Source organism: Penicillium chermesinum, assembly GCF_028974085.1.
Source record: "Penicillium chermesinum strain IBT 19713 chromosome Unknown utg000002l:1.0-5270490.0:1.0-5274688.0, whole genome shotgun sequence".
Lineage (NCBI taxonomy): Eukaryota > Fungi > Ascomycota > Eurotiomycetes > Eurotiales > Aspergillaceae > Penicillium > Penicillium chermesinum.
Window position 1 is genome coordinate 4,080,257 of NW_026695312.1, and position 26,802 is coordinate 4,107,058.

Sequence of the window (26,802 nt, forward strand, 5' to 3'; positions counted from 1 at the left end):
ACGATCTGGACCGATTGTCCGATCGCGCGATCAGGGAACAATTGATGTTCTTTTTACTCTCTCAGTACTTGAAAAGCAGAGGCTCACGCTCTCGAGCTCCACAACTGCCTTACGAGATGGGGTCATGGAAATACCGGAAGTTGTGCTCGGCATTAGCACAACGCAGGCGCGCTCCGATTTTTTATCTCGAGGTGGCGGAGATGGCATGGGCTTAGCACTTACTCTGCATTAGTCTGAGCGATTTGATTTATAAAGGCATACTCAATTCGTTCGATTGATGACTTTCTCTCGGAGATCGACATCCGGCAGGGGTGATCTGCATGATCGCGGTAGTTTGAGCGATTTATTATCAAACCAACCAATCCCGGAAGCAGACTCAATTATGCAAGCATCATAAAAGCCGATATCCGGTTCATTCCAAGTAGGATACTTCTGCCGACATTTTTCTGCGTCTCATTTTATTTTTGATCTTTTGTAATTCGACACCCACCTGGTCCTTGTGTCAATTTGTTCGTGACGAGGAACCACCATGCCTGTGGACAAGCAAGGAGTGAAATGGGCATGGTAAGTCACCAGCACAAAGAACGTCCTGTCTTCTAGAAACTGGCTAATCCGAACTTGTGGAAAGCGAATCGTGTATTCGCGGTCATCGATCCTTGAAATGTCAGCACTTCGGTCGGCTCATGAAAAAGGTCCGCAGGCCTGGCAGGCCTCTAAGCAAATGCCCATGTATAAAGCAGCCTTGCGACTGCCTTGAGCACTGGGCGTTCGTGTCAAAAGGATCCTTCGGTGAGTCTTAGGGTCCTCTTCTAGACTACTGCTCAAACCTAACAAGCCAGACATCTGCGTGGTGCATTGCCTAGACTCTAGCAGAACGACGCATCAGGTCATTTCTCCAAAAAGGAAGAATCCTTTGAAAATCAAACCAGCAAAGCCCGAAGACGTCTTTCAAGACAACGTGATCTCAGAGCAGGATCGAAATCCTCTAAAAATATCATTTCTAGTTCATCCCACCAAGGAAAGCTCAATGTGTCGACCAAACGAGCAGCGAGAAAAGATGATATCTGAAACTGGGACCATTTGCCAGGGGCGTGGTTTCCAAGCTATTCAATGAACGTGATTGGCAGTCATTCCATTAACCGAATTAAATGTTGGGGGGAATACACTAAGTAAGACATCCGACCACAAATGTGTGGCTGATTTGATAACATTGCATCTATTCAAGCCCATACTGTCCCTAAACCAGGCCCGTCAGAGCTGAAATAATATATTTCTTGGGAAGAGAAACAATTTATATGATACGCTTGACTTGGCCCTCTTCGTGAGCAGGGGTACTAGCCTAATATATGAATAGATTGTAATAAGTTGCCCGAGCCGACCTCAGTATTCTCCTGAATGGAAATCACTAAGTTGAGGACATTCCTCCACTGCTCGACCGGGAACATGTTTTTGGGTTGCAGTAGTTTCGCATGGATAATATCTACTGTAATTATAGAGAGAGATTAATCCTGACATTAGGTCGTCTCTCTGATAAGACCCAAAGAACGAAACCGACAATCCATGCTGGGGTTACTACAAGCCCATTAGGACTTTCAATTCCTTGACAGGCATGGAGCCTCTGGACTCACTGGAACGGTGCAGACTAAGTGAAATGCGGGCGAACCTGAGGCCCTCCGCGGGTGTACCCTTAAGAAGTGGTCCCATGGGTATATATCTATAGTACAGGCATTAACAAAGATTTGCGAGGCATTTTGGGAGTTAACATAGACATCTTACCGGTTCTGTAAGAATTTGACACACCAGTATACACCGCAGAAAACAACTGCCAGGACGACAATCGTAGCAAGGACTGCGCCAAGGACGTGCCACAGCCTCGTCCCGGCCCCCAACGCCGCTTACAGGGCCGTCAGTGGCATGGTTTCTGCCATTTTGGTGATCAAAACCAAGGAAAAGGTGTTCAAATCGACTTCTTGGATGGCTAAGGGAAGAGGAACCACAATGATTGGGAGCGACGGCGAGGTTACTCCGCTGAGAATCTACCACATCCTGGATCTCAAAGAACCACTTTGGCGCCGGAATCGGTGAAATCTCCATCTCTGGATATGATCCTCAGTGTTAAGGCCGGCGGCATGTATTGGTTGAGTCTTGGTCGACAGTAAAGTAATTCAACCGATGAGATACGCATGCGATGGATCCGTAGGACCTCAAAACAGTGACTTTGGAGTTCGTCTTTGAGGGGAAACAGGGCGTCATCCGGATACCATGCGTTCCCGATGCGCAAAGGGCTGATGTAAACCCCGTTAACGGCATGCCATTTTGGATCATTGTCATAAGGAATCCCATGGAACCTCCAAGACCGTCCATCAGATAGTTGTAGTTGTGGATGTCCTGTATCGGTTGGAGAATTCAAGCACGCCGGCCCGAGATTCAACGGGACTTAAATATGCCTGTTTTGTATCGACATATGGCGTGATTGAACTCCGGTTCGAATGACTGTTCACTTTGTCTGCTTCAGAGTCGTTCGTAGTCATGCTTGCCAAGGACGAGGGGATAGTGACTCGTTCTGCTTCCCAGAATAAGGAATGGGCCGACTTGCAGAGGTCGCTGACCAGACGCTCGCCCTGATGCGCCATCATTTTGGATTTCAAAACTGGGCCGCATACGGCACAAGTCTCCATAAATCCACAACCGAGTTGATATCTCTTCTCTGGTTTTGGGTCACCCCGTGTATAGGACGCGTGTAGTGGGGGTAAGGGAGATGAAGTGGGGAAGTGGAGAAGATGAGGTGGGAATGAGAAGAAGAACCTGAATATGTGCAGGTCATTCAGACAATCCGATAATCATTTTTGCGACTGGATGCCTGGATGTCGAACCGAATGTCAAGTCTCGTAATCAGGCTTCCAAAAATCTCGTAACTTAGATTTGATTATAAAGCATATGCACGGAGTGTCAATTAACTGAGTTGAGAGCATTTCTACGTATAGTGAATCGCTACATCACAATAAGCTTCATATGTCAGCGGGGTGCGCATTGCTTCGAGCGAGTGATACACTAGCTTAGCAATATGATAGGAAGCTTCATATCGTCGAGATAATTATGAAAATTTTCTCGTGGGTCCTTGGGATACGCATTTCCATTCTATATTAGTGACTAATATTGCCAAATATTCGGACTCTGGAACGTTCATGCTGATAACACCGCCTGGCTTTGTGCAGTAAGGTCAATTTGTGTGCTAGGCCCTGACGCATTTGGTCCCGGGAACTCCTCCGTATGAATGCAAATAGAAGATGATCCCTTTCCCTTGGGCAACGAGGTTGCTGAGATATGACACGCGAATGTGACTCGTATCATCATAGGCACAGTTTTGAGTCTCTCCTGCTGATGGTATGACCGCTTCCACTTTGCATTCTTTAGCGCGCAATTTGCTTGCGAGAAGACCGTATTATTAACCTTAGTGCCAGGCACCCGGGACGAGAATGATAACCGGTTTGGTAAATTCCATTGGATGACAACTTTGACCTTAATATACCCCACGTTCAATCCTCGAATGAGATGAGGTGGTCTGAAAAAGCCGTTGCTGAAGCTCAGATGGATCATTGTGACTGGTTGGGACGCCTGGTGGTTGCCCCGCTAGCCAATTTATGCAAAGGCTGCACTCATGATCGCGTCGTAATTAAATTGAATTCTTAGTTCACAGCAAAGAAGTAAATATAGGTTTCTAGCAACATTATCCGAAGGGAAGTCATACAGACATGGTTATCATACAGTTGAACGTCATAACTTGGCAAGCATGTTTGGTGTAGTCCCGCTCATCTCCTGCCTCTCCTTACTTTGTCCACGAGGCAGACCACGTCTCGCTGCGACGTGAATTTGTTGGATCGTGGTACTATATCAGTGGTGTTGAACACCATTTCGATCCATTGAACTTGAAGATCCGCAGAAGCACCCACGTCCATATCCCCAGTCCACGAACCACCATCACCCCACTAAATTCGATCAGGGATTGTGTTACATGATGGGTATGCCAATCGGGAGAAACTCACCATATTCAATATCACCGAGCTTGCTTTCTTGGGAATGCTGTACGTCTTCGTAGTAGCTAGTGCCCCATTGACGTACCAAGCACTCGTCTCAGGGGTCCAATCCAAGCGATGGTCATTCCAGTCAGTCCAGCGCGCTCCCCCAGGCAGGGTCATATTAGTGGAGGCATCAGGCATCTCCTCTCCATTACTATCAGTGCCAGGCTGGTTGGTATAATGGATTCGATTTGTCGGATCACTCGTCAACATCTCGATGTCACTCTCGCAGCTATCGTCGCGGTAGGTAAAGATACCGGCACAGGCACCAGCTGCACCTCTGACACGAGCGCGAACACGAATCGAAGCGTGGAGGATGTTCTGCTGCTTGAACTCGATTTCTGCGGTGTTGTAAGAGTCTTTAGTCCTGGATGCCCGCAGGGAAAGATATGAATTAGAATCTTTTGCTTTCTCGTGTCCTGTTTTCGGTCGTTAGTGCGAGAGAGGGATGTCTTCATGGGCACATACGAATATTGACATTTTGAGCAATGCGCTGCATTCTGACCGGCCTTGACGGTGCAGGTGCTGTGCCCCAGGTCTGGATGCTCCAGTCATCAGTGAAGGCGTTTGAGTGGAGCTGATACCGGGCATCTTCATATCGTTAGCGAGACTATTTGCTCTTGCGATAGAGAATGTGCGCAATACCTAGGGAGCGAAAATCGTAGAAGCGATGGTGCTTGAATCTTGCAGAAGTGTCGCTATCCGTTTGGTAGTAGTGACAATTGATGGACATGTTTCGGGCTGAAGCAATCCCTAAGAGAAGCGCGGAGATACTCGTATAGAAGAGAAGCATGATTATGTGCAGTAATTTGCATACAAGCCTTAGTTGCTTAATTCTCGAATCTTGTAGAGGAAAAGAGATCGATGAAAGCTACAGATCCAACAGGAGGATTTGGTCCATTTCTACTTTGCAACATAACTGCAGCTCCAGAAGGGCCCCTTGGAGCATTCCGTCCTTCTGGTGCCATTATTAGGCGCTCACACGGAACTAGTATTGATCCGTGCCATTATTGGGTAAGATCTGCACAAGCAATCGACATGATTGGATCAACGCAGTCACTAATAGCCCCTCATATTATCCAGGCGTCTGGACTTGTTCTCGTGGTCTGACGAACCATCTTTGGGCTTAAGCGCCGTCGATCTTTTGCATGGCGCTCAGTCTCGTAGTCGAGGCTGAAGATGGTACGCGGGTCGGAAGACGTTTAAATCCCCCGGTATTCCGTATTGACAGTTGGTCTGTAGTCCATACAATATTTTGGGATTTGGTCCAGCCGAATAGTAGCACTTAGTACTAGAACTGGGAGCATGAAACTTCAAATGTTAACTTGAAGTTGTGGGATCTCATCTATTAAGCCAGATAATTCCAAGTACTGAGCGTATGTTAAAACCTCAATCGAGAGCTCAACTACTAGTACATGACGACTTGCACTGGCAGATCTCAGGTTTGACCAGTCCAACTGGAAGCTTACTCGTTAGTAGTAGTGCTTGGACAATGGCTGAGAGCTTGGCCACGTTCGACCTATCTTCGCGGGTAGAGCTTCGCCTACATGTCTTGAGCTTAGTTCTAAAAGGAAGAAGCCGATGGCTAAGATGAATTCTATGTTAGAATGCATGAAGGGCTATATGAGATAGATGGCCTTAGTTATAATAGATCCCGTGTGGTCCTTGGGGAGTCCGGTCCTAACGTAGACTTGACAACCCGAGTGGTCGAAGCAGGGAAATCCCGCCCCGACAGCAATGACCCCTTCGACAATCTTCCCGGTTTGGATGGATTCCCCGGAGGCCCTGAACGCTAGACTAACCCAGCCCCCCACATAGAGTAGCAGGAATTTCCACCAATTATGGCTTAGGCGTTCCCCTGCAGCTGGGAAGCCACGAGGGCCGCGTTTGTGTTTGGGTATCCCCGTATACGAATCAAGTCGACCAATGGCCTTCTCCACTGGGCGGGTCTGGCCTTATTTGAGTCAAAATCGCAAGAGCACCGTCCCACATGACTTCTACCCCGGACTTCCTGTCCATTTGCGTCTTGGATGTGCCCTCCGAGCTGCTGTAGAACGGTCGCATCCTAAAACGTAACATGCCGAAGGCTTGGGTGGTCAGATTCCAGAAAACGCCACAGCCAAAGCGGGAGGGCAAAAGGCAAAACAAGCACTGAAAAAATTTCTTGGGACTCGTAATTCTTTCTTGGAAAGCCAGGCCCCGCATCCGTCTCCCCGGATTCGTGACCACTAGACGACCAGGAAACGACCAGGAGGTGACCAGTAGGCGGCCGTTAGGCGTGAGCCTCCCCGGTTCAGTCCCCCTTTTCCCATCGTCCTGGTCCAACCCACGGCCCGCCGCTGCCCTTGGGCGAGCCTGGTCGGTCCAATAGGGTAATTTTGCAAGCAGCCCAAGTTGCTTGAGTTGCTGATCTCGGCTAATTAGTTCTAGCCGGTCGTTTAAGGTTACATTTCTACCGGGGATCTAGCTCTGCTAATATGAGCCTCGTGGGGAAAATGTATCACGCGGGGAGAGGTTAGGGACGCAACTAGCGCCATCGGTAGGGAATCATATAAGATTTGGGGATGCTCTCCCCTGCTGCATTCATTCAAGTCTGTTTCTGGGTGGCTCTTTCCCTCCTAGGCCCCCCCCTTCCCTTTTGCTCACTTTACAACCCCCCCCCCCCCCCTTCACTTCCCTTTTTCCCTTTTCAATCCTCCCTTCGCTTGATTCTGGGAATATCAATCACTTCTACTGGCGTCAGGCATTCTTGCGGCGAGCCAACAATTGAATAAGACGGGCGATTATGTCTGCGACGACTGAACTCAAGGGCGCCCTGCCCTCGGGGAGAAAACGGAAATTCAACAGAATGAGACGCTGAAGAACGAAGATCTGATGAACGATGCCTTCGCCGGTGAGATTCGCGAGCATGAGATGGGTACATGGGAATCGGTCAAGACTCATCCCTGGGCCTGCCTGTGGGCTTTCATCATGTGTTTCACGATCGTAAGTTAGATCGAATCTACTTCCCCCACATTTCGGGCGTACCCGCTGACCCCGATGACCGCGTCGATCAGGTCATGGAATCCTTTGATATGTTCCTGAATGGCAACTTCGTCGCACTTCCAGCTTTCCAGAAGAAATTCGGTGTTCTGGCGGACGGGAAATATGTCATTCCTACTCGTTGGCAGAGTGCTCTCTTCCAATCGGGCCAATGCGGTGCCTTTGTTGGCGTCTTCTTGGCTGGGCCGATCACTAACCGCATCGGTTACCGCTGGACTATGATCTTCGCTCTCGTCCTCATGAATGCCACCATCTTTATTTCTTTCTTTGTGAGTACCTCAATCCAGCCCGTACAGCTCGCGGGATCTAATTCAATACAGGCCGACTCCCTTGCCGTCCTGACGATCGGTCAAGCTTTCGAAGGCGTGCCCTGGGGTTTCTTCATCGCCAACTCTCCCGCCTATGCCAGTGAGGTCGTGCCTATCAATCTTCGTGGCGTAGTGACAGCCACTCTGCAGATGAGCTGGTCAATCGGATCCATCATCGTCGCAGGTGCTACATACGGCTCCAACAACTGGACGTCAAAGTGGGCTTGGAAGCTTCCGCTCGCTTTACAATGGATTTTTCCCGTGGGTGACCACTCCTCCTCTAGTCTATCGGACATAGATGGCTGACTTTTGCAGACCCCTATCTTGATTCTCGCTTTCTTGGCTCCAGAATCTCCGTGGTGGTTGGTCCGCAAGGGACGCAGGGACGAAGCTCTTCGCTCTATCGAACGCCTCGGTGACAAGGGTGAACAAGCCCAGAAGTCGCTCGCTATGATTGAGCGCACTGTCGAAATCGAAACTTCCATGGGTGGTACCCCTACCCTCTTGGATTTGCTCAAAGGAACGGATCGACGACGGACTATCATCACTTGCTTGATGTATGCGTCCCAGAACTTTGCTGGTAATTTGATTGCCAACCAAGCAACTTACTTCTTTGAGCGTGAGTAGTCCCTCGACTAGAAATGTCCCATCAATACTGACTACCGTTCGCAGAGGCTGGTATCTCGTCTCAAAAGTCTTTCATGCTCAACCTGATCAACTCCTGCCTCCAATTCGTGGCAAATGGACTTTCCTGGTTCCTGGGTGCTTGGTTCGGTCGTCGAACTGTCTACCTGTGGGGCACAGCTACCAACATCACATTCTTACTCGTCCTGGGAATCTGTGCTTCTGTCACCCAAACCTCGGCCACAAACTATGCTCAGGCTGTGCTTGGAATCCTGATCTCCTTCGTCTATGCAGGTACCCTTGGTCCCACCTCCTACACTGTCATCGCCGAGACATCGTCTGTTCGTCTCCGCGCTTTGAGCACCGGTGTCGGTCGTGCTGCGTACTATGTCGCTGAGATCCCTATGATTTACCTCTCCTCCAAGATGCTCAACACGACGGGGTGGAACCTTGCGGGCAAGTGCGGCTATGTTTGGGGAGGTACAGCAACAGTTTGCTGGCTGATGGCTTATTTCTTCCTTCCTGAGCTGAAGAACCGATCCTACCGTGAGACGGATATTCTGTTCAATCGGAAGGTTCCTGCACGGAAGTTCAAGTCGACAGTTATCGACGTTCGGGACAATGAGTGAGAGGCTATGTCTTGCTACGAAATTTTATCTTAAGATATTACATGGCTTAACCTTTTTGAGAAAAGATGGGTTTCAATGATTTCTTGCACTAATCGATACAAACTCGAGTCAATGCATATTTGACCTGGCTGGTTCCACCTTGAACCTCTCCTACCTGTCGTAACCGATCATGCCTACTAATAGTCAAGTAGAATACTCGAGCAAGAATATATGCAGTACGCGGAGATAATCGAGGTGACGCCCTGTACTAGTACTGCTTGACCCTGGACAAGACATGTATACTAGCATGTCACGAATTTGAACTACTCACAACCCATATGTGGAACACATAAATTGGAATGCCTAACTACATAACCCAAAGACCAATAACAAGCGCTATTTGCAAACAAAGTGAAATGTTGTAAGAAGAAACGAACGGGACAGGCACAGAACCGAAGTCCTATGCTTGTAGCAGGGCCTTTTCGACATCTGCCAGGGAGGGGAATAACGAAGAATAGAAGCTCCAATGTATATACGGATGCCAACATTACATACTACAACCTATCTACGCAGAAACATATTTCCCTCCAACCAACTTCCGAGTCGTCGGAACCTCCTGCCACGAAACAGCAGACGGGTCGTGAGGCGAACCCTCATCCGAGAACGGATCATTCGCCGGGGCGTCAGCCACAGCCTGGCTCACGCCAAGACGATCTGCGCTGCCGGCGCTGTGCAGCTCGAATTTCGCTTCCACTTTGCCCTTGCGCGGGCCCGGCGAGGATGTCGCGAAGCGCACGAGGAATTTGCCTTCCTCGCCTGTATCCGGGGCTTTCACTTCCAACTCGGGGAGCCGCCAGGTCACGGTTGAGTTTTTGCGGCGGAAAGTGGCGCCGGTGTTCGGGTACATGACAGCGCTGGAGGCGTGGGCGACGTTCTCGCGGAGAGCCTTGGTGGTCTCGTCTTCCGGGGAGATGTCGAGGCCGACAGTTAGGACGACGTTCTTGAGGACCAGGGATCCGGCAGGGTGGGACACGAAGGCGGGGTTGATAGAGTAGAAGATGATGGCACTGGCTTGGGAGTCTTGGATATTCCAGACCGGTTTGAAGATCACGGGACAGTAGGTGGATGGGTTGGCAGGGTCAAGGTGCACTTGATACTTGAAGGCGACGGTGGGCAGAGGCCGGGAAATGCTTGCTAGCTGCAGATCGTATTCTCCGCGTTTCTCGTCGGTGGCTTCGCGGGTCACCTCATGGACGAACTGTGGGTTTGCAGCAATCTTTTCAAGAACTGGGAAGTTGTCGAGGCGGATTCGAGCTGGTTCGGCCGAGGCTCCTGGGATGGGATTATGGGCCAAGGCAAGTTCGCCCATCACGACGGATTTGGAAATGTTACCATCAGAGAACCAGGCGTTCACGGTCTCGACGATGGAAGCGTTTAGGCCTGGCTCATGAAGCTCCGGGTGAATACTTGGGCCGTGGCCGTGAATAGTGTGCCCTGAGCGAACAGACGTGGTGTCGGAGGTAGCATGGTCATCAGTCGCGGTGCTGAGCGATGGAGTATGTTTGATTGGCGACGAAGGCAGTTGGACGTCAGAAGGCGGCGCCTGAGAAGAAATCATATCGGGGCTTGGGTTGGGGATGTAGACCGTGTTCCTCACATCGCGGCGGCCGCGAACAGTGCCACCAGTGCGTCGGATACCAACGTTGCTCTGAGCTTGCTGTTAATTTGAAAGATGGTGAGTAAATATAGCTAATGCATATATGGACCGTATTCGCTTACCAGTCGAAGGGCATTTGCCATATCGTCCATAGCCTGCTTTGCCTGGCTCTCATCTTCTAAGATGGGTTTGTCACGAATCGTCAAGTTCATACCGGAATCATCCAGACTGGAGAAAGGTGGATTAAGAACCGAAACTCATTATATTTTGTCCGAACGAAGAGGTTGCTCACCTTGCCGCTTCTCTCTGGGCGCGTGTTATTTCATCAATAGTAGAAGGCCGTTCAGCGAACCCGTCCGAGTCAATCTGGGCCTAAAGATTCTGGTTAATGAACACGTTCGCTGCTTAATAAGATGGTTTGTGTTTCGTACCTGGCCTGTCCCATTGCTGGTAACTCTGGCATGGATATCCGGGCTAGCGCCGTTCGTAGCTGGCGCAGCGGGTGTGGATGAGGTGACCGGAGCGTGCGTGATAGCGTCAGGATCATGATCTTGCGACACACTCGAGTTCCGCATAGGCTCATCATTCATGAAAGATGTAACGGGGCCATCAGCAGTAGAGGGTGGGGATTCTGGGATTTGCATTTCACGCGATGAGTCGCTTCTTTTGAACGGTGCAAAAGGGCTGCGCTTCTTGTCTGCCTTCTTGTCAAAGCTTGCGCCTGGAGACACGACCATGCTCTTTCGGCGTCCCATTACAGTACCAAGTCGTCGTAGGCCTCCCAGCGGTGTTGATTTAGCGGGCGGCTCCGGGTCTACAAACGTCATTATCAGCATATAGGTTTTATGTTTGACAGCTAAATACTCACGGGTTGGTGTTGGCGTGGATGTAGCCCGATCAGGTGCTGGCCTTTCTGATCCAAAAGACCGTTGGCTGGCTGCATCATCCTGGATCCTCGGAGGAGGGGGAAGGGGCGGAGTGTTGTCAGGAGCTTCAAAGGCTGAGGCAGCAGGAGCGGCCGGGGCGGCCGTGGGAGTATCCAACTGAGATGTTTGTCTTCGCACCGGCGCCGGGGTAGTCGGAACACGGTTGCCCTTCATCTTCGCAGCAAAGGTCTGGATTTCATCCGCAGTTTCGACTTGCAGAAGAACATTCAGGCAACTTTCCGCGGCTTGCCGACTGCGCTCGACCTGGTCCACCTCGTGAGTCTGCCATTGTGTCAGGACATCACGAAGATGGTTCAGTCGGCCCTCGTCGGCAGCCTGGAGTTGTTCAAAGACAAAGGGGGCACGGGACTCCCACTGTTGGGTGACTTCTTCAACTGCATTGATCGCGACCGTCAATTGTCTCGGGTTCTTCGCACTCTTGTCTCTTGCCTTCTCGACCTTTTTCTGCGCAGTCTCGAGATTCTTGGCCAGACTACTCAGGTTATTCTGGATTCCTGGCATTGATTGCATGTCCCGGTTATTATCGCTGTAATCCCTGAGAGGTCGTTCCACATCTTCCTCGATCTTGTTCGCCAAGGTCTCGTGCGATGTCGCGAGGGCCTCAGTCGCATTGATGATGCGCTGCCAGGGGATTTGGAAGATTCTGAGTGCTTGTTAGGCCTGAATACCCCTGGTGCCGAAGGCCGAGGACTTTGTAAAGGCAGAGAGGGCGACTTACCCCAATGCAGCGCCATTGTCCAGCTGCGGGCGGGATGCCAGCCTGCGCAACCCTTGCGCATATGCCTCTTCCACGCGGCGACGTTCCTATCCACATCAAAGTCAATCTCTGCACCCCGCATATCTAAAGAATGCGACCACGAGTAATATGCGGGGAGGCTGGCACAGCTCGGTCTTACCTGGAGAAAGTCGGCAATATCCGTATGGGTCTTGTTGATCACGCGGACTCGGTCATTTAGAACGGCCGAGGCTTGGGTTGGTTGCAAAGTGGCCTATGATGGGCGAAGGAAGCCATTGTCAGCACACACAATGTTGGACTTTGGGAATGAGAGCTCCGGGGACCGACTCACCAGCAGTGCTGGGTACTCTTGCCGAGTGAGGTCCATAATTCAAGGTCGAAAGCCCGTGAGGAGCGCGTACAGCGCATAATCAGAAAAGAAAACAACGCTGTAAAGGTGAATTGAGGGGTGCGCCCAAGGTGGAAGACCAATGCAGGTTGGGTCTAAAGGTGGTGATCATTCGATCGCCGAGGGCGGCCATGGGGATGGAATGGAGGATGACGAAGGCCGGGAAACGCAGTGTGACGGGGCTTGGCGCGGAGCAGCCAATCACCATTGCAGCTGAGAGACGCATTCGGTTCTCTCGCAGTAAGAAGGTCACCTGACCTCTATGTCATTGCTTCCTGCGGCTCCGGGACTCCACATGGTCCCAAACTCATGGAGGATCATCCAAGCTTGAAAATTGAGGCAACCCCTGTGCAATGGACTGGCAGAAGAGCCTGGGCTTCACTGACAGGCTTCGCGCCATTCAGTCTCTGTAAGTTTGATTGATCCCATGTCATTGCTCTATGCTAATATTTCTTTCAAGTACCACGGCCTTCCAGCAAACAGCATCATCAGCTGCATATACAGAAGCTCAAAATAAGGCCAGGCAGCTTGAAAGTGAAGCCTACAGTCAAGCAAAGACGAAGGTCAGTACACCCTTGGTGAGTCCACGGCCATTTACGAACTTTTACCACTTTTAGGATGAATATGATCAAACATGTCAGAAAGCCATCGATGCTGCCGAATCAGCCGCGGGCGGGGCCAAGGATATAGACGTCCAACATGATGACGAGTTTCGAGACCCAGATGTCTCTTCCGACCCGGTAGGCGAAAAAATTGGACCTTACTTATCCTGCTTTCATCATTTCGATGGATTACATTCGCGTATTTACAGGACCAAAGCCGACGATGGCTCTTTGCGTGCTGTAAAGATTATGACCCCCCACATGATGATGGCCCCTCACGATGGCCTACGTGAAGTTCGCCTATTGAAGGAGGCATCTGGGGATCATGTGATTCGTTTGATCGAAACCTTCAAGTTGGAAGGAGGCCGAATCGTCTTGGTCTTCCCGTTCCTAAGATATGACTTGGAGCGTCTGCTTCGACGTGATGCGATAACTGCTAACCAAACCCGCTCAGTACTCCGGGATCTCTTCTCTGGTCTCGCCCACTGTCATAAACTAGGCATCATTCATCGCGATATTAAGCCATCAAATATCCTGCTGGATTCTCCAGATGGGCCGGCCTATGTAGCCGATTTTGGCATTTCATGGAAAGAAGGAGACCCAGGGTGTGAGCCCTCGGATTCCAAGATCACAGATGTGGGCACTACTTGCTACCGACCTCCCGAGATTCTATTCGGGTACACTGGTTACGGAACATCCTTAGATCTTTGGGCCGCCGGGTGCGTGGTGGCAGAGGCCACTAGCGTTGGCCATCGGGCTCTTTTTGACTCTGGGCCTGTCGGGAGCGATCTATCACTCATCCAGTCAATATTCCAAACACTAGGGACACCCAACGAGCATACTTGGCCCGTGAGTTCTTCTACACGTGGGACGACAAGTTAATAATGTCGCTGACGAGACTGCAGGGAGTCCATGTGCTACCTGATTGGGGAAAGGTGGAATTTCACCCCTTCCCAGCACAGGCGTGGGGGGGCTATAATGCCAGGGGCGTCCTCCAATGCCCGAGATCTAGTCCGTCGGTTGATTCGTTACGAGGCCAGTCAGAGGCTCTCTGCGGAGGAGGTAAGTAACCGCGAGAAGTAGCTGCTCCACGGCTTTCTAATCTCCTTTCTAGGCCCTCCGACATCCCTACTTCTCCGCACTTTAATATCGGAGCATGTCTAGCCAGCCACAGGAAATTTTCATCGGGCTTGGCCCCACTTCGACGATTTGGGGAGTTCGGGCGTACCTCACAATCTCCTGGCATTGCATGCCTGCACCCCCTACTGGTATGCCCGGGTAATTGTACGCAGGGAAGGACGAATGATCATGCTCCATACACTGATCATACTCCATACAAACCTCATGGATCACTATCACGCCATCCGCATCATCCAGGAACTTGTTCCTGATCTGAATAATCAAAGCAAGCTAATAAAGATTTATGATAAATCCACTCTGACTCCCTAGATTTGTATAGGGCCAGGATGGTAGCGAACCCTATGTAACAGATTTTCCATCCCGCTGCACGCGTGGACGTGATTCAAGTTAGCAACCACCAATACTATCACCTGACCACTAATATTAGAACCCAATTAAATGGCCCTGTCCCATTTCCCACTTCCTTCTCACATTCACCTCCTCATCACCCATTATGGGTGTCAAGAAGCAATGGGATTCGATGGCGAAACACCATCGAATCAGTATTGAAAGCGCCCTTGAGGATATATCAAGATCCTTTAAGCCGAAGCTGGGCCTATTCGACAATGGTGAAGCGGGGCCAAAGGACGGCCTAACATCCTATTGGTCGAATTAGGGCTAGAACCCAAACCGAGACCGAATCCCTGGCGAGCCCCCATATAAAAGCGGCTACCTGTTTAGATAAGAGTAAGCTTTAGTCTTTGTTCAGACCGGAGCCCTACTGTGGCATCCATCGAATACCATTATCTCGCCTGGTCAACTGGTGCCATCCAAATCTGGTAGTTCCCTCACAATGGGCCCTGTGACCTTAACAAAGTGGAACAAACACTGGCCTGGTGGTATCCCCCTCATTCCTTCGCAGAAATGAGGAACAAGTGGACGACGTAGCCGCCGCCTCTCGTTCATGGAGATTCTTTCTCCGTGAACAGTGGATTGATGTCCAAGATGTCGAAGATGTCGAAAATGTCGCGGCAGAGGAACAGAGACGAACTTTGATTGAGCGATGGGCAACAGCAGATCAGGAATTCCGCGATGTAAATTTAAAATCCTAAAGTGGTCAGATGGTCCTGGATTTTCTCTCAATAATCAACATCAAGATAGAGCTATGAATTCCGAGCACCAGACGATGAGCGTAAATTCGAAGATCCTAATGATGTAAGATTTACCCCCTTCTTATTCTCGATATAAGTCTAAAAGTATCAGGATGCATGTCTTACAGGGTTAGTCCACAAATTGGACGACGTTCATATCTGTCTCACAAAATGGACACCTGAGATACAAGCCCTACTTGCGAAGTGTCTTATTACGTTATTCGGATGGATGGGTGATCAAGAATATATGACTACGACAACGTCAATGTACTATCCTCTGGAAGATAACCAAGGAAATATTCTCGACATATTTAAATTCCGACAGAGTCTCGCCCGGCCCGATTTCCTGGATGTATGTATGACGGTTAAAGGAACTCTGCTGTTCTCGGACTGCTTTCCTAAATTGATTATTGATGACTATACTCTTGAGACAGGACTCTGTCTTTGGGTTCAATATCAGAACAATGGAAGGCCAGAAAGGGCTTGGCGGGCTCAGATGTTTATGGATGAGTTCCCACTTTTCTTTCTTGCGGTTCATGCTAATTCGGATCCGCTGGGTGAGGTGCTCGAATATATGGAGAACGAGACTCGAAGATAATGATCCGGAGGTGATATTGGAAGAGAAGCCGTAAGTGATGTTAGTCCTATATTAGTAGATAATATTAACAAATTTTAGGGTCGATATGCAGCGCCCTTTTTGTGGAAATCTTTGAGAACGATCGGCGCGACGATGTGGACCGTTATGCTCCGGGGTTCCGCGAGGCTGAAGCGGCAGGTAACGGTTTGGCGATTGGATATGAATTAGAACGGATCCTTGCAGACAGTGGAGCCCCGCTGAAGATTAACGAAAGGTGATTCTATAGTCAAGAAAAACGTTTGCTAGCATGAAATAACATTGTGACTACTGAGCCATTACTCGGATATTCATCATAGTCATCTATTTCGCACCCAGTCGACGCTCAGCCTATACCCAAAGGAGCGCTTTGCTCCACAGTTCTGTTTATCTTCCGACCTATTTTTTGATAGACCTCAATTTTCATTGTGCCTGTACTTTTTGAGGTGCTCGATCCTCCGAGCTCTTTTCCCTCAGATGATGACTGACAGGGGCACGATGACGCAAAAATGGTGGGCCTAGGTCGCCCGCCATGTACTCATCTAGAAAAAGGTGTTCTGCTCTTATCGGATACTAAGATCTGTATTTAAGTCGTGAAGTATGAAATGCAGCTATGTTCCTTCATTTTGACTGACAGCACAGATTTTCTTTGTCGTTTATTGTAATCTCTACTTTCATTCATTCGTTCTGGCATTTTGTTGGGATCTTTCCAGTCATGGGTCAAAAGACCTTCTTCAATAAGATAAGACTGCCAAGTAACTGGCAAAGAGCAGCTATATTTTTGGCGTTCATATAGAAGAGGCTGCTATCTGTGAAAAGGATAAAAGAGTATCTAGGACCAAGAAGATATATTCTGACGTTATCCGTCATTGGATGGAGTGAGTTGTGATGTACTTGTCTAGGATGGCCCGCCGTATACGTTTTTGACTTGCTCTTAGCTTCGTTAAATAGAATAAAATCAAAGGCGATGATTCTGGGTTAGGCTATGCACAAGGATACAGACTGAGGGACCTCGGTAGTGGACCTCACTGACCATCACGTGATGGGACTGAGCAGCTCAGTGAGCTCTAGAGCCCGGACTGAAATTAACTCAGTCCGACTCTGAGCGCCCTCATAAAAGCGGCGGCAGCTAAGATAGGAAAGCCCAACTTGGGATAGGAAAGATGTTATGTATAACTAGGTATCCAACAGGACTTAGGTTCATAAAGTAGACGCTATGTGATTTTGATTTACTCGTGACTCGTGGTGTGCAAACCGGCAGGCCCGGAAATTGCACCTGCATCCACCGTTCAATTAGAGAGTGCGCGGGGCCGAGGATGAAACAGCCCAACCACACCGGCGGGAGTCTGTGCCCCCGCAGGGCCATGTAGGATCAAAAAAGCCCTTCCCACGTTGTGGGGGGGAATTTTCAGTGCCTGAGGTCATGATGCATTTGGACTGGGAGCCTTGGAAAATCTTCAGCGACCATAGTAATGTACTCTGTAGGAGAGAATCAGGGGCTACGGAGTAGAATGTCTACATCGAGGGGAGAATCGAGACCCGGTAGAACCCAAGGTTCCTTTTCCAGGAACCGATCCAGTGGGCCAATGGCAGTCTCCCTCATCCACTGATCTTCACTGTATCGAGTTAGATCACCATCGTCCCTCTCGTACTGCCAAGGTAGCCGGGGTCCAAGACCCTGAATGGGGGCCTTCTCATTTCCTGTATACTGTGTTTGCGCAGCACCCTTCACTTCTTCACTTCACTTTCGCTCTTACGACCTGGACGTCGTTGTCCTTTCCTTTCGTTAACTTTTTTTTTTTTGACTGGAGCGTCGGCAGTGCTACGATCTCCAGTTGTCCATTCTTTCCATCCACATTCCACACCGCGTGTGGAATATCTAGCTGCGCGATTCCCCCAGCGAGTCGCGCGTTGGAATTCGAGCCTTGGCGCCCGATCTTCAGTGTTGAACTATCTCGATCTTTGATGATTTTCACTGCCTGTGAACCTGATAACTCTGGAGCATCATGGTCCACGGGCACGGACATCATACCCACGAAACCCTGGAGGCTCTGGAGGCACGTTTGGAAGTGCGGGATGGCGGGGGTGACGACAATGGGGTGGTCATTGTCTACAAAACCCTCCTACCGGATTTCACAGGAGAAATTGGAGGATATCTGACGGGTGGTATCAACAACAATAACAACAACGGCGGCAACGGTGATGCCCAGCCAAAGACTGCCGCTGCTAACAATGTAGGCGTTGGTCCTCCGGTCGGCGTCACCAAAACTGCCTCCGAGGAGAAACCCACAGAGGAGCCCAAGACAACTCAGGCGGAGAAAACAGAGCACCAGGAGCCTCAGACGACCGAAAAGGCACAGGCGGACACAGAGACCAAGGACGAGCAGCCTACCGAAACCAAGAAGGACGAGCAGCCTACCAAAACCAAGATCGCAGCTACTGAGGCAAGGGCAACTCAGACCACTCAAACCGAGACCCATGAAAGCATCACCACCGAGCCTCAAGGGACTCAGAACGCGGCCACTCGAACTTCGTTTGTCACGTCAGCTACCCCAACAGCCGATAGCTCCCGTGATGCCAGTAACCTAGCTGTCACAGGCTCAACCTCCGCAGACTCATCTGCCGCCTCATCCACCACTATCAGCTCTCAATCGTCTGGACTCACCTCGGGAGCTAAGGCTGGGGTGGCGATTGGTGTCATCCTGGGTGTTGGTTTGATTGCAGGTCTGATTTTTTTCATCTGGCGCAAGAAGAAGCGTAGCCAGGATCTCGACGAGCCTTTCGATGAGAAGACCACCGCTCCTCAGGACCTCCCCCTCCGCCAATTTCCAAGCAGGCCCCTTCGGTTGCCCCTCAGCTTGCCAATGTACGCCCTGTTACCCAGTTGATGATTCCTGGCTTCGGCAACTCGGCTTTCGACGCTCCTGCTGCTGCCGCTACTGCCGGTACCGGTGCTGCTGTTGGATCAACAGCGGTTGCCTCTCGAAATCTCACTGGTGATTCATCGCCACCAAGTCCGCCAAAATCTGCTGGTAGCGGCACAAACCCGTTCAATGACCCTGAGAACCCATTCCATGGTGATGTGAGCCCATCAGATGACGCGCCCATCATTGTTTCCGATTTTGCACCTTCCGACATCCCCACGGCAGCCACTGCCGCTGGAGCCGCCGGGGCTGTTGCAGCTGGTGCAGTGGGAGCTGCTGCCGTAACACGCAAGGAATCCAACAAGAGCGAGAAGGGCGAGAGAGGCCGTCCTACGTCGGCTGAATCTATGACAGCTCCCCCAGGTCACCCTTCACCGAGCCCTGTCAGTGCTGCTGGCGAATCTGTCGCTGTACCTGGAGTTGCTGGTATGGGCGGCGGTGCTACCGGTGCTACCGGTGCTTCCGTTCCCGCTCCAAATCCTCTGAACGTCCACCGTGTGCAAATGGACTTCAATCCATCAATGGAAGACGAACTGGAACTGCGTGCCGGTAGCTTAGTCCGCATGCTTCACGAGTACGATGATGGATGGGTAAGTGGCTCCTTATATTATTTCATTCCTTCACAAGTCATATGCTGACCAGTCGCTTTATAGGCTCTTTGCACACGCCTCGACCGTACGCAGCAAGGGGTGGCCCCTCGATCCTGTCTTTCGGCACACCCTGTGAAGCCGCGCCAGCGACCTCCCCCTGGGCCCGGTGCTGGCCCTCGCGGACCCATGCCCCCTCGAGGACGGATTCCGTCCGGTCTACCTCCTGGCCGGTTCTATCCTCAAGATGCACGTCCTAGATCCCCTGCCGGACCACCACGCTATCCTCCCAGTGGTCGTTCTATGTCCCCTGCTGGTGGTTTCCCTGTTCCCCGATCTATGTCCCCTGGCCCACGTGCAATGTCCCCTGGCCCGCGCGCAATGTCTCCAGGCCCGCGCGCAATGTCTCCTGGTACTCGATCTATGTCCCCAGGCCCCGGGGTGCGTCCAGTGCCTCGATCCATGAGCCCTGGTCCAATGAGCCAACCTAGTATCCAACGGCCGGCGGTGCCAGCGGCACAACGCCAGCGTAGCAACAGCGGCGGAAACATGTCACCACCAAACGTTGGTGCTGCCGCTCCCTCTGTCTCAAGTCCTCTGGCCTCATCCCCCCCAGCCCCAGCCCCTACGACCCAGCTACCGGCTATCCCCAGCGGCGAGCCTAGTTCTCCCGGCTCCCAGATCCACAGGAAGCCCGTGTGTTCTTCGTCCCCATAACTTGCAGACAATGATCACAAAACCCTCTTTCTGAGCTGAGTCTGTGAAACATGCACTATATCTCGCCAACGCTCCGCTTGATGAAAACTGGCCTAGTACGCCTCGAGATTCCTACGTCTGTGACGGACTAAGTTTCTTTTTTTTTATCTTGCTTTTCACATACTATGTACACTGCTTTTGCTAAACGCATGTTACTTTCTGTATTTGGCTTCTTCTAGAGCTGGCTGTTTACGGCGCGTCTCGATCTATTTCTTTAGACGCCGGTGGTTTGCACTTTCCCTTTCCGATTTACTCTCCATTGCTTTCACCTTCGAATGGAGGATTACTCCTATCTACTTCGTTGACATGCAAGCGGTGAATATTTAACTTCCATGACTCGGCAAGATTCTGAAGATACCTTTGCTCTTTGTGTTAAAAACTCGGATCATAATCCTAGGTCGTTTAACTAGATAACTATTCAATACCAAAGCCAACGCATTCCCCAAATTCCGATTGGATAAAATACGAGTGAATACTAGTACTCTTTGTGCTCGTCATGATCTAACAAGGCTCCCCGAGCACGCCTAGAAAAAAAAGGGAGAAAACACAGTGTTTCATAATGATTCATGCTCATTTATTTTGATAGAGGTTCTTACATGAGTCCTCTTTAACCCGAAATTTACTGGGAAGATATGTATCTCTATAGATGAGGCACCTTTCCACTCGCAAGGAGCAAGTTAACAATACTCAAGATCCCCTCGCCGAGAATAAGCCCCGAGGCTAAGACGACTACAGTCGAAGAAGCAGCATCTGCCTTCTCTGCTGCCGGTCCGGGTGACGTCGAGGAAGCCTGGTCTATGTGACCACTTGCGGAGTTTGCGTCGCCGCCCCCAGAAGCAGGCCTGTTGGAGTCCGCGTGCTTTCGGGCCCACCACCACGCGATGAGACCACCGATAGCTCTGGCCAATGTAAAAGACGGAACGTTGAAGATGCCAACGGCCACCGCGATACCACCGGGGATCCAAGCTCGCCATGCAGGAGCTTTCCCGCCTTGCGCGTACGAGGGTGACGCAGCTGCGATCCGGAACCCCGTGAGGATCATCCAGATCAGGCCTGCTAGGACAGATGCTTGCCATGCCATCGGAGGCAGACCCTCACCCGTCACAAGACGTGCAGTGAATATCCACACGTAAGCCGTTGGAGTCTGGAACATGTCACCCGGGATGTCGTAGACGCTGACGTACGTTTTGTAGATAGCGGTGGACAAGAAAGCGCCAACAAGGCTACCGATCATCTGGCCGTAGAATTGGGCCTTGGGGCTGGCGCCGAGAAGGTGTCCTGTTTTCAGGTCTTGCATCATGTCGCCGGCCTGTAGGGCGCCGGACTCAGAGACTGCGCCTGCAAGCAGGTTTGTGACGAGCGCTGTACGCCGGGAAAAGCGTGAGGCGGGCGTGGCGAGGGAGAAGAGGAGTTGGGTTAGTTTGCTGATGCCTGAAACTGGGTTGAGGTCTGTCTCGCCAAGGGCACGGACGCCCATTATAGATAGTAGCACTGCGAGGAGCGTTGCCAGAACAGAGAGTTGCGGGGGCACTATGTCGCCGAAGACATAGTGCATACATATGACATTGAGAATGAGTGTTAATGGTAGTAGAATGACGACTGTGCGGGTTGAGATGAGTTGGGACGGCGGGGCATCTTCGTCGTCATCGGCGACGCGGGTGCCATATTCCTCATTGCCTGTAGACGGGCGGCTAGAGTCTAGTGCAGAGTAGTTGATATAGGAATGTCCAGAGGATCTTGAACGAAGTCGCAATTCAATCCACTGGCCGAACTGCGTGGAGCGAAGGAAAGCTAAGAATTGAGGAGTCCGAAACACCAGGGGCTTGATGACCAGCCAACCAAGGCTGACCAGTGAATCAGCGAGCATTATTGCCAAAGATACCCAGACAATCCAGGCTTTACTCCCATCTTCCCAGCTATCCACAGGGCCTGGTGCCCATCCACGACTCTTCGCTAGGGGAGAGAGGATTCCCCAGCCAAGTACCGCCCCGAAAAGCATGTGCATGCAGGTCTCAGGGCCCATGATAATTCCTTGGCCAATATACGCCGGCGACGGATTGAGAGTCCAAAGCCAGTTGTTGGCCATGTATAATCCGAGGAGCGGGATATCATGGACAAGTGGAACAAAGTATGAGAAAATTGTCTGTTGGGTATTTGTTAAAAGGAGAGGGAAAAATGCCAAAATAAAGGCAAGAGGATAACTCACGTATACACCAGAGACCACGAAAGCACCAATCAACAGGCGCATTTTTGAGCGCCAGTCCTGGTTGTGGATAGCTTGTTCCTCTGCCTCGTTATCTTTCAAAACGAGAGCCCTCGATTCTTCTGGCTCGGCGGCATTCGGATTGCCGATTCCAAGGCTTTGCTGGCTGTGTTGGTCTTCGATTCGCGTCTTTTCATCTTTCCCGGCACCGTGGAGAACCCGAAGCATAAGGGCAGAAGCAGTTCCACTAGGAAAACGTAACTTCTCTCGAACAATGACTTCTTTTCGCAGCGGAACCGCAAAGACAACGCCAAACAAACAAACCCCAAGACTCCATATGACTAATTTCCAGAAGCTTAGCTTCAAAGGGCCCCCCTCGCCGGCTCCGCCATTACCTGACGGCCCATCCTCGCCGTCTTTCAAAAGAAATTCAAGGGCGGGAATCACACCCACAAAGCCACACCCAAGAGGCATGGTCCCAACGGCTCCGGCGACAGTTTGGATCAGAACATTTTCGATCGGCGTGAACGGAAACGACAGGTACTTCGTCAGAACCTTGAAGACCGAGAAGCCAATCAAGGCTGATGGCATAGCCATCGTACTGATCCATCCTGTTTGAAGCCCGAAATATGTGTTGGAAAATGTGATCAATGCACCAATAACGAGGCCGACGGCGAGGGAGCGGGGTGTGAAGCTCTGTGCGGAGGTGGACGATGCTCGTGAGGGGATGGCAGCGTCAGCTTGTGAGTCCTCGGGCAGGTCTTCCAGGGGCCTGCCCGTCATCCGGTTTACTGGATCAGAGGCATCGTCTGCCATGCTGATGGTCTGGTAATTCATCGGCCCTATGGAAGCATGTAGGATGGGCAAACGAGATATTTCGACCGTCCGGGAGGCTGCTGATGACTCCCGGATGATTAATGATAAGATAAGTTGAGATCACATGACGATAACATCCATTATTTTGGAGAGCAGTTCTGCGTCTTCAGGTCTTCCAGGGCTTCCAGGGCTTCCAGGGCGTTCATTGGTCAGCACTATATGAGTTCCAGTTGGAGCACAGGTTCTCGTGGATCTTGGTCGCTTAAGACCAAATGATCTTGGCAGCTCCCATATTGCCTCGATCTTGCCCCACCGTTCTGGATTTCGTTGATGCTGGGATTCGGAGTCTAAACCTGAAAGGGAAGTCATCATGTAGACAGGCCGGATTTACCTTGTGAAGGGGATTGCTCGCCCTACACTATTGATTTTCAGGGGTAAAATATTCTGTGCGGTCTATCGGTCTATTTAAACCCGCTAGGTCCCTTTGGTTCCGTCTGAATATCCAGCATTTGTTTCGTCCGTTAATATGGCTACCAGTGCAGAACCGAGAGCCCGAAAAGGGCAAGGGCCTAAACCCAAGTCCAATCCTAGGGATCAGCCTCTTGAGGAAGACATCATTTCATTTGCAACAGAACATGTCACTGGTGGTTGGAGAGAAGGCATGGATCCCAAGGTCGACTACTCTGGACATTTCGAGTTTGGTGGATCTCTTGGATGCTTAGCTCTTATGATCGGTTTTCCATTACTCATGTTCTATATGTGGATCGGTGCGACATATTACGACGGCAAACTTCCGCTGCCAGAACCTGGTCAGACATGGTCTGCCTTTGGAAGCCACTTGGTAACGCTGGTCTATACGGGTGCATTTCCTCATGCCAGAGCCTGGCGCATCTGCTGGACGTACTACATCTTCGAAGCTGCCTGCTATATATTCATGCCTGGGATTACGTGCTACGGCAAACCGCTTGCGCATCTGGGAGGCAAGCAGTTGAAATACCACTGCTCTGCTTATACGAGTTTCTACTTCACAATTTTTGTCATGGCTGTGCTGCATGGCACTGGCATATTCCCCATTTACACATTCTTGGATGAATTTGGGCCATTGCTGTCGGTTTCCATCCTTTCAGGATTCATTGTGAGCTTTTTAACCTACATTTCGGCGTTTGCTCGAGGCGCCCAGCATCGCATAACTGGATACCCTATCTACGATTTCTTTATGGGTGCAGAGTTGAACCCGCGTTTATTTGGGGTTCTCGATCTCAAAATGTTCTACGAAGTTCGTATTCCATGGTTCATTCTATTTGGTCTCAGCTGTGCAGCAGCTGCTCGTCAGTATGAACAGTATGGCTACGTCTCTGGCGAAGTGCTTTTTCTGGTCATGGCACATTACTCCTATGCGAATGCATGTTCCAAGGCAGAGCATCTTATCACAACGACATGGGACATGTACCAGGAAAAGCTTGGCTTCATGCTCACCTTCTGGAACCTGGCTGGTGTGCCTATGTCATACTGCCACTGCACTTTATATCTCGCGAATCACCATCCCTCTGAGTACGCATGGAACAAATACGCGCTGGCAGCATTTTTCCTGTCCTACTTGTTTGTGTACTGGGTCTGGGATACTGCTAATTGTCACAAGAACTCCTTTCGCATGATGGAACGTGGCACTTGGGTAAAACGCAAGACTTTTCCTCAGCTACCTTGGCAAGAGGTCCACAACCCGAAGACCATTGTTTCTGAAAAAGGGGATACTATTCTTGTAGACGGATGGTATGGGCTCGCACGCAAGGTCCACTACACCTGTGACATGTTCTTTGCATTCTCCTGGGCCCTGATCACGGGCTTTGACAGTCCATTCCCCTGGTTCTATCCGGTATTCTTCAGTATCATGATCGTTCATAGAACCATGCGAGATATCAACAAATGTCGATATAAGTATGGTGCTGCATGGGCCGAATATGAGAAACAGGTTCCCTATCTCTTTATTCCAGTGAGTTACCGTAAGGGCTTGAAGACGCAGTGGTCCTGCTAACATATCATGACAGTACATAATTTAATGATGGGCGGGATTCTATCTCATGAAGATCTTGGAAATTCGAAACAATTCCATATCCAGTGGGATGTGGTTATAGGAACTTTACCTCCTACGACATCCATTTTTACTTTAAGTGTTATTATGGTACATTGCAATAATCTTCAACCCCATCCTTAGTATAATTGCTCTAAGCCCTACTTGTACAGTTGCGTGATACATGTGCCTTTTCTATGTTCAATGTGCATCATGTTCCCCTGCTGGGTTGATACGTCTGTTTTTGATACCGAATACAGCTCAATTGCATCCCTATCGCGACAGCTAGGGTGGATGTCATTTCCTTGATGCTATCGAGAAGTTGAGTCCCAAATCTGGATTCTGTATGCGCGCGGTCTGTCTGAAATCTCTCGGCGTCGACATCATCACGACCTCGACGGTCTGTTTGAAACTTCTGTTTGAAACTCCTCAGCGTCGACATCATCACGACCTCGACGCTCCTCCAGGACACCCTCTTCTTTTTGTTTTCCTCTTCTAGTTCTTCTTCTTCTTCTTCTTCCTCCTCCTTTCCTTTTACGTTCTCCTGCAATCGCACCTGCTCGCCAGCATCTTTTCAATCAACTTTGCTGTCCAGCATCTTTTCAACAAGCCTTACTGTCGATCATGGCGTTCATGAAACTTGTGACCATGGACTCATGGCAGTCCGAACTTGGCGTCGAGTCGCCTATCGTTTGCTTCCTCAGTACTTGCTATTCCCCGAATACTCAAAGCTACTCCGATGAAGAACCAAGGCTAATACGCCCCAGCCAAGGATCCTGAGCATGCCGAATGCCTGATGGACCTACACCGAATCAAGTTTGGGGTCATTTCCACTCGCCCCTATCGCACCTTAAAGATCGAAGCCGACAGTCACGACAGCCTGCCTCGTGACTCCGAATATCTGCGCTCTCTGAAAGAGCTTGTCGAAGAAGGCCGCGAGCAAGGTTGTGAGGTTATCCTGGTCACGTCCTCGCGCGGTCTCCAATGCCACCCGGCCACGTTCGGTGAGATATTTTCTCGCCGTGACTATGAGCCTAGCCACAGTGTCAGAATCACTGTGGTTGATGACCGCGCGGGCAAGTTCTACCACGTAGACGGCCAGAAGGCTTATCAATGGATAAGCCAGCGTGGCCTCGTTGGTAACTCCGCCGAGCCACGGACCTTCTTCGGCTTCATCAAGTCAATAGGAGGCGCGAAAGAAGAGGACGAGGAGGATTGAGGGGAGTGGAGCCAAGAGCGGGGGTCAACCCTGTGAGAGGGAAGTAGAGGAAGCCGGCAGTTGGGGGGAGGATCCTTATGTTGTTGGGTTTTTGTTATTTTTTTTTGCCCCCTCCCCTTTCCTCAGCTTTAGGAATTGAATACTGCTGGCACCTCTAGCTTTTTCCTTAGTAGCTGCCGACTGGCATTGACTGTTCGCCCTCACTGCCGAGTAAAGTGACTTCTTTTTAAGCCCTTTAACAATAAAGGCAGTGATCATAATAAGACCTAATAAAGAGTTAAAACAAATCGACGTGCTGAATTTCCAATGGCTGTGCCCGGAATAACGTAATATTTCGGGTGATAGAGGTAGTGAAAAG

General features: G+C 50.5%; 10 protein-coding genes across 10 annotated transcripts; 6 read left to right on the top strand and 4 right to left on the bottom strand.

Moving 5' to 3' along the window:
- Positions 1-3,183: 3,183 nt before the first annotated feature.
- N7468_002395 (uncharacterized protein) lies at positions 3,184-3,597 on the bottom strand (the record flags this gene model as incomplete). Its single annotated transcript, XM_058471692.1, has 1 exon — positions 3,184-3,597. One exon carries the CDS (start codon positions 3,595-3,597, stop codon positions 3,184-3,186), a length of 414 nt encoding a protein of 137 aa, XP_058334833.1.
- A 212-nt stretch (positions 3,598-3,809) lies between these two features.
- On the bottom strand, positions 3,810-4,809 carry N7468_002396 (glycoside hydrolase family 16 protein; the record flags this gene model as incomplete). Its single annotated transcript, XM_058471693.1, has 4 exons — positions 3,810-3,986; positions 4,044-4,495; positions 4,545-4,667; positions 4,722-4,809. 4 exons carry the CDS (start codon positions 4,807-4,809, stop codon positions 3,810-3,812), a joined length of 840 nt encoding a protein of 279 aa, XP_058334834.1.
- Positions 4,810-6,887: 2,078 nt separating this feature from the next.
- On the top strand, positions 6,888-8,679 carry N7468_002397 (putative MFS maltose transporter; the record flags this gene model as incomplete). Its single annotated transcript, XM_058471694.1, has 5 exons — positions 6,888-7,061; positions 7,133-7,387; positions 7,439-7,687; positions 7,742-8,045; positions 8,099-8,679. Coding segments are annotated over 5 exons (1,563 nt in total), but the record flags the coding sequence as incomplete, so codon positions are not given.
- Positions 8,680-9,223: 544 nt separating this feature from the next.
- Positions 9,224-12,365, bottom strand: N7468_002398 (uncharacterized protein; the record flags this gene model as incomplete). Its single annotated transcript, XM_058471695.1, has 8 exons — positions 9,224-10,375; positions 10,438-10,543; positions 10,608-10,687; positions 10,747-11,129; positions 11,184-11,905; positions 11,981-12,066; positions 12,159-12,251; positions 12,330-12,365. 8 exons carry the CDS (start codon positions 12,363-12,365, stop codon positions 9,224-9,226), a joined length of 2,658 nt encoding a protein of 885 aa, XP_058334836.1.
- A 374-nt stretch (positions 12,366-12,739) lies between these two features.
- On the top strand, positions 12,740-14,152 carry N7468_002399 (putative cell division protein kinase (Ctk1); the record flags this gene model as incomplete). The annotated part of the gene is made up of 5 exons (XM_058471696.1): positions 12,740-12,795; positions 12,847-12,949; positions 13,004-13,837; positions 13,894-14,050; positions 14,103-14,152. The coding sequence occupies 5 exons, from the start codon at positions 12,740-12,742 to the stop codon at positions 14,150-14,152; spliced, it is 1,200 nt and encodes a 399-aa protein (XP_058334837.1).
- Positions 14,153-15,030: 878 nt separating this feature from the next.
- On the top strand, positions 15,031-16,113 carry N7468_002400 (uncharacterized protein; the record flags this gene model as incomplete). The annotated part of the gene is made up of 4 exons (XM_058471697.1): positions 15,031-15,201; positions 15,269-15,322; positions 15,365-15,820; positions 15,973-16,113. Coding segments are annotated over 4 exons (822 nt in total), but the record flags the coding sequence as incomplete, so codon positions are not given.
- Positions 16,114-17,877: 1,764 nt separating this feature from the next.
- On the top strand, positions 17,878-20,099 carry N7468_002401 (SH3 domain protein; the record flags this gene model as incomplete). Its single annotated transcript, XM_058471698.1, has 3 exons — positions 17,878-18,628; positions 18,679-19,385; positions 19,449-20,099. 3 exons carry the CDS (start codon positions 17,878-17,880, stop codon positions 20,097-20,099), a joined length of 2,109 nt encoding a protein of 702 aa, XP_058334839.1.
- Positions 20,100-20,778: 679 nt separating this feature from the next.
- N7468_002402 (OPT family oligopeptide transporter) lies at positions 20,779-23,178 on the bottom strand (the record flags this gene model as incomplete). Its single annotated transcript, XM_058471699.1, has 1 exon — positions 20,779-23,178. One exon carries the CDS (start codon positions 23,176-23,178, stop codon positions 20,779-20,781), a length of 2,400 nt encoding a protein of 799 aa, XP_058334840.1.
- A 505-nt stretch (positions 23,179-23,683) lies between these two features.
- Positions 23,684-25,189, top strand: N7468_002403 (ERG4/ERG24 ergosterol biosynthesis protein; the record flags this gene model as incomplete). Its single annotated transcript, XM_058471700.1, has 1 exon — positions 23,684-25,189. One exon carries the CDS (start codon positions 23,684-23,686, stop codon positions 25,187-25,189), a length of 1,506 nt encoding a protein of 501 aa, XP_058334841.1.
- Positions 25,190-25,849: 660 nt separating this feature from the next.
- Positions 25,850-26,444, top strand: N7468_002404 (uncharacterized protein; the record flags this gene model as incomplete). Its single annotated transcript, XM_058471701.1, has 2 exons — positions 25,850-25,928; positions 25,993-26,444. 2 exons carry the CDS (start codon positions 25,850-25,852, stop codon positions 26,442-26,444), a joined length of 531 nt encoding a protein of 176 aa, XP_058334842.1.
- Positions 26,445-26,802: the final 358 nt, after the last annotated feature.